General features: G+C 36.6%; 1 protein-coding gene across 1 annotated transcript in view; it reads right to left on the bottom strand.

Moving 5' to 3' along the window:
* Window positions 1–936: 936 nt before the first annotated feature.
* LOC104470980 (dmX-like protein 1) overlaps window positions 937–5,772 on the bottom strand; it is a gene marked incomplete at its 3' end in the record, with an annotated part of 14,180 nt that continues 9,344 nt past the window's right edge. Inside the window, exons 9-13 of the mRNA XM_010086126.1 lie at window positions 5,501–5,611; window positions 4,044–4,213; window positions 2,785–2,882; window positions 1,924–2,089; window positions 937–1,183 (exon numbers count right to left, since the gene is read on the bottom strand). Coding sequence (XP_010084428.1) covers window positions 937–1,183; window positions 1,924–2,089; window positions 2,785–2,882; window positions 4,044–4,213; window positions 5,501–5,611 — 792 coding nt within the window. The remainder of the gene's footprint in view (window positions 1,184–1,923; window positions 2,090–2,784; window positions 2,883–4,043; window positions 4,214–5,500; window positions 5,612–5,772) is intronic.

The following is a 5,772-nucleotide window of genomic DNA, read 5'->3' as shown; positions in this document are numbered from 1 at the left end:
TAGACATTAGGAAGAAATTTTTCACTCTGAGGGTGTTGAGACACTGGAACAGGTTGCCCAGGGAAGTTCTGGATGCCCCATCCCTGGAGGTGTTCAAGACCAGCCTGGATGAGGCTTTGAGACTTTGGTCTAGTGGAGGGTGCCCCTGCCCATGGCAGGGAGGTTGGAACTTGAGATCTTTAAGGTCCTTTCCAACCCTAAGCGTTCTATGATTCTATGAACTCTGGGGATTCAAGTCTTCATTTATTCTCAACAAGTTTCTCTAAGTAGCCTGGACCAAAACCAGCTAGCATGCTAACTACTAGGGACTCATAACATTTAACTTCCTTGAGAACATAAAATTTAGGAAATAATACAACAGATTCTTCGAAGGCCTGTAGAGCTAGCAAGTGAACAGGGAAAATAATAATTTTAGGAGACTTACATGCTATTTCAGGTACCAAATTGGCCTCCTTGTATCACAGTAAATATCAAAATATTTTCTATTGCAGTTTAGCATTGTGGTCAACTATTCTTCCCAAGGACTAAAAGCTCCAAAACACCACATCTTCCAGACTCTGCAATGTAACTGTGCAATCAGAATTGTTTTTCCTAGCCTGTGATGGAGTCAAATTAACTAATGAAGTTAATTTGTCTCTCCATCTTTAAGCTGCTGCGGGAAAAACAACCACATCACTACAGGGTCATTGTCATTATCCTGATATTCACATATTTAAAGAATAAATTAAGTACCCCTTCATGCGATACAGGATAATAACAACCCAGTCACCATATTCACTATAAAAAACTATATATGTTGCTACAGCAAGCAGTTTACCAGCAACGGTGAGCAACCGTGCAGTACCTGATCTTGTTCAGACAATGCTTTAAGAAACTACTACTTAAATGAACAAATAGGTAAAACCAACCTAACAGGCAAAATACTCATATTCTTACCTCCTTCAACAGAATGTTTAATCAAAGTGTCAAGAGCCTTGCCATAATCTTCCAAAATCCAATAAGCCATACTTCGCAGAAAAGGGTCACAGTGCATGTTTGCCAAGCTATCCTTTCCAGGAAACACAGTTCCCAAAATTCTCTTCTGTAGTACAGATTTATAAGTACTAGATACTTCAAACTCCGACTCATAAAGTCTTGATATTACAAGAGCCAATTGGATGTCATTCAGTTTTTCAAGGCAGACCTAATTGAAAATAAATATATTCACAAGACCAAAGATTATAATTTCTCCTCTGGTTAAAATGATTACAAGATAGGAAGTGACATGAATCTTTTCAGACTAAGTAGGTTCATCGATTCCATAAAATTAACTATGCAGAATAGCTGTGGCCAACTATTGTATGCAAGATCTGTTTTGCAATTACTTCAGTTTTAAGTCCAGCATGACAACAGACCTTTGAAATCAATTGGCTTCACTAAAATCATTGCCAGTGTGCACATGCCACCTCTTGAACCTGGGTGTTTGGTTACGAAGCTTTATGGAACAAATCCTTCATTTTCAATTCAAACAGACCAAGGAAATAATTGTTTTTGTGAAGGTATTCTAGAAGCCAATTGACATCACTGCCAAAAGGCCTTCATTTTCAGATCTGGAACTTCTTATGAAAAAGTATGATGTCTTCATACATGACAGGGCAGACAATCTGACAGCAAGTTAATGGTAGGTAGGCCTCTTGTTATTGTGGAGAAATTAATCATGGGACTTTTAGCATCACTAATATAAGAGCTAAAACAGAATCAAAATGTAAAGATCCAGGATTTGTATTTGTCATTAATTTGGGGACGTGGTGGGAGGGAAAAAGCACAAACAAATCAGCATCCTCAGGGGCCATACTAATGCAAAACGCACGTCACAATCAACATATTTGTTTGGGACAACGTAAGAGTCTTAAACATGAAAAAAAAAGTTTCTTATTTTATTACCTCCACTGCATCTTTTAAGTGTCCTGCCAACAAGAAAAATGCTGCAGAATGTTCAAAACGCTGTTTGCCAAGCAAAGAAAAAGCATTCTTTAATGCTGCTTTACGCCATCTGTCTTCAGTAAAGTCCTTTCCGAAAAACTGTGTCATTTTAGTATCTTTTTGGGACCTGCATATTGAACAGAATTGATAAAAATATTATATATTTTATTAGATGTATAATGGCTCTTCATTTCTTCAGATGCCAGTAGAAGTTTACACAGATGTTTTCATTAGGAAATGCTGAGGCTCTCACTACACTGGACATATAGGACACTTCGTATTTAAAAATTTCAAAAACTTCAGTAAATACAAAAACTAATGTTATTTTCAGTTAAACTGATACAAACACAGAGAAGCTCATTTTTTCCAGGGGAGCTTTTAAAAGTAGGTGACAATGTAAACTACTTTTTTAAAAGTTTGCAACACTGAACTTTGTATTATGAAAGGCCAGTTTGAAAGATGGACTTAATCCAGTCCCCTGAACTTAAGGTAAAATTTATAACAACAAACATTCTAAAAGATACCCATGTCAGTCCACACACTACACAGGTAGTCCTGAAACATAAATCTGAATTAAACAGTGATTGAAATTACTGTAGATTGGAGAAGGAAACTTGAAGCATCCACCTTCAGAAACACCAACCAAATTACCTCAGTAAATACAAACTTTACCCATTCAATGCAGTGACTAATTTAGAAATTGAATCTCAGCCTTCAATGGTAATATTAGTGCTTCTTTTGGATTACCATCACATTCAACTTTTTTCCCAAAAGTATACCAGATAGTATAAAACTCCATGTAAGAGCTTGCATGTCTCCTACCTGTATAATCCCCAGATCACAGCCTTCTTTTTCATTGCAAGGTAAAAAATGGCTGCATCAAGGGGATCACTGTTTCGCTGAAAGGCTGCTTTAGCCACCTGTAAAAGTGCAATAGCAAATAAACAACCAAAATTTAAATGAATCTTAAATGGGATTTTTGTTGCTTCTGGCATCCCGTGCCCCACAGTGCTTGGAAGTTCTCTTTAATATAGGGTCCCTCCTCTCACTATGAGTCTGACATAAGAACAGGTGAAGATAACAATGCTTCAGCCCCTTGTTTTTGTCTGATATCGTTTCGTTAATGCTTTTCCACTCTAGAAGCTGTGTGGCGGATCAAACAGAAATGCCTACATCTGAAATCAGTTCCTGAAATCATAACAAATTTAATTTATTAGTTTCTCTGGTAATCAAAGGATAGACACAGTCTTGAAGAACTGGCCAGGACCAGTCACAACAAGAGAAAAGTTGTTTTCAGGAGATTACTTTTGGAGGTTGGAAAGGAAAAAGGGGTAAGTGGCAGCAGTAACCTTAAATGCAGGCCCAGAATACTTGGAATTTTTTAAATGCAAGGCAGGTAAGTTTCATGAAGTGATGATTAATTGCTGAAGATAGAAAAGTAGAAGTAGAGACACTCATTTTACCACTTTGTGCTTTGTAGTCAAAGTATCTCATGCATGTAATTTTCTAGCTCAACACACTTTGGCTTTTCCAAGAGCTTAAAACAAGTGATAATGAGGTTAGGCTTATTGCCACATCTGTGATGATTAAAATACATTTTTTAAAAAAAGCCCCAAACCAAAAACCCAAGCCAAAACAAAACAATAGGTTTTGTTATCAATAAAATGTATCAACTTGCAAGGCAGATGTACAATATCTTAGTTGACTCCCTTTCTGATAGGTTTCTATGGAGAACCTTTTTCTGTAACTTGTTTCCTAATTTTGCTATAAAAGCACAACTGTATGTTCAATCTGTATCTTGAACATCCACAGTAAGTACTGTATACTGCCACCTTCAAAATGGAACGTCTAAAAGCCCAAAACGTACTTCACACTGGAATCTGAAACCTAAAGTACTAAAAAAATAAATACACAGGTTCATATTCGTACACTACACTATATGTACATAAAAAAACCAGCATGAAACATTCAGAAACACTGAAATTATCTGAAAATTTAAAACAACATAATCAGAAGGTAAACACCAGAGGACAGCTGTCTGAAAACAGTTTGGTAATTTTGTTTCAGAATGCTATTTTTACCTTTTCTATGCATTTCCGCAGGCTATGAATATTTCGAACCCACCATCCTATACCCATAGCTCTGAGTTCTGACCATGTTGGATCTCCTTTCTGCATTGCAGGGAGCATGCTCAGTAGTTCTTCTTCTGCTACTGAATGAAATGCCCAGGCAAAATGACTAGTAGATAAGCCTACATAATAAACCATATTAAAAAAAAAAAAAAAAAAAGTCACTAATAAAATAATCCAGAATCTGAAGTCAAGGGGCTGGGAAAGGGAGAGGGTAAGAAGGTTGAAACATTTATTTTGGATTTAAGTGCATTGCTGAAGACACAACAGAAATTTGTGAATATTTACACAGTGCATACCAAGTATTAAAGAAGGCTCACCCAGACGAAAACATTTTTTCTCCTGCAAAATCTTTATGTAAGTTTGCAAACTACAGAGTTGCTGACTGAAGCTCAAAATATACTTATAGTGGGTAGCATTAGCCATGATACAAAGTGCAACACACTGATTAAACTTTTCAAAGTTTTGAAAGGTAGGTTGACTATTTTGACTTGGACTAGAAAAAGCAAAGTTTCAGATAATCACAGCAGAAAACATGTTTAAGGATAGAGATACAAGAGAAAACTGGAAGAAAAAAAAAATCACGAGGAAGATAGTAATTACTAAGCATCAACATAGCTGGCTATGGATAACTGCAACTCTAGTGAGGGCCAGGAGATGCTTCTTTGCATAGAGGCACACTCAACTGCACCTCTGCAGATACCTTGGAGGCACTTCTTACTCTCACCAACTTCTGAGCTCAGCACAAGCAGAAGCATCTCAACCAAAGGTATTCCATCAGAGAGCTAACTCAGCAGTAGTTTTCTGTGGCAGTCTTGGCAATTTCCAATCTCTGATGCAGCTGAAGATGACAAGCCGTGGGATTGGAAATGCCATCAACTGTCATGATGACTAGTGAAAGGGTAAAGAAGCAATCACAGCCAGTGCTTTAGATTTGATTAGGCCTATTCAAATCCAACTCTTTGTGTTGCCTGAAATATCAGGTTGGAACTGCCTAAAGATACACCAAGACTGTAAGAGATTTTTTCCCAAACATGTGTTAAAAACCTAAGGAAATACATACTCTGTTTTCTACTGCATTATTCCTGCAGAAAGTTATTGGAACAACACAGTACTAGAAGTACAGAAAAGACAGTTCTTTCTGGGAAATAGAAAAAAAATAAAACTAAAAAATTGTTCCGGAAAAAAAAAAAAATCACTTCCATTCCAAAGAGCTCTGCCTAAAATAAGACAGACATTTTTCTGCTCTGGCATACATGTATATTGAACAATACTTTAAAAAAAAAACAAAAAAAAAAAACAACGTACAAAATACTCATTGACTCTGCAGAAACAGGACAACAGCACAGCAATTATACGTACTTCTACATCACTAAGATTCACCTTCTCTAAGGAAACACGTCAGTTACCTTGGTGAAGCAGTTGAGCTCGATGTACAGGAGGAAGTGAAGTTGTCAGAAATGTGTGAAGCCGAACAGCCAATAAAAATTTTAAGCCACATTCATCAAGAGTTTCTCCACCTTGAATTAAATATTTTTACACACACTTTAAGAGAAATTACTAAAAGTACCTATTGGGTGTCTTAACAGAAGAAATACTTACAATTCTCTGACTACTAATGCTTTAAATCCATAAATATAATAGCTTACTTCATAATTCTTCCCTTCAAGGGAAGGGAAAG

Source organism: Pterocles gutturalis, unplaced genomic scaffold (genome assembly GCF_000699245.1).
Source record: "Pterocles gutturalis isolate BGI_N339 unplaced genomic scaffold, ASM69924v1 scaffold48380, whole genome shotgun sequence".
Lineage (NCBI taxonomy): Eukaryota > Metazoa > Chordata > Aves > Pterocliformes > Pteroclidae > Pterocles > Pterocles gutturalis.
This window is presented reverse-complemented; position numbering and strand designations above follow the sequence as displayed.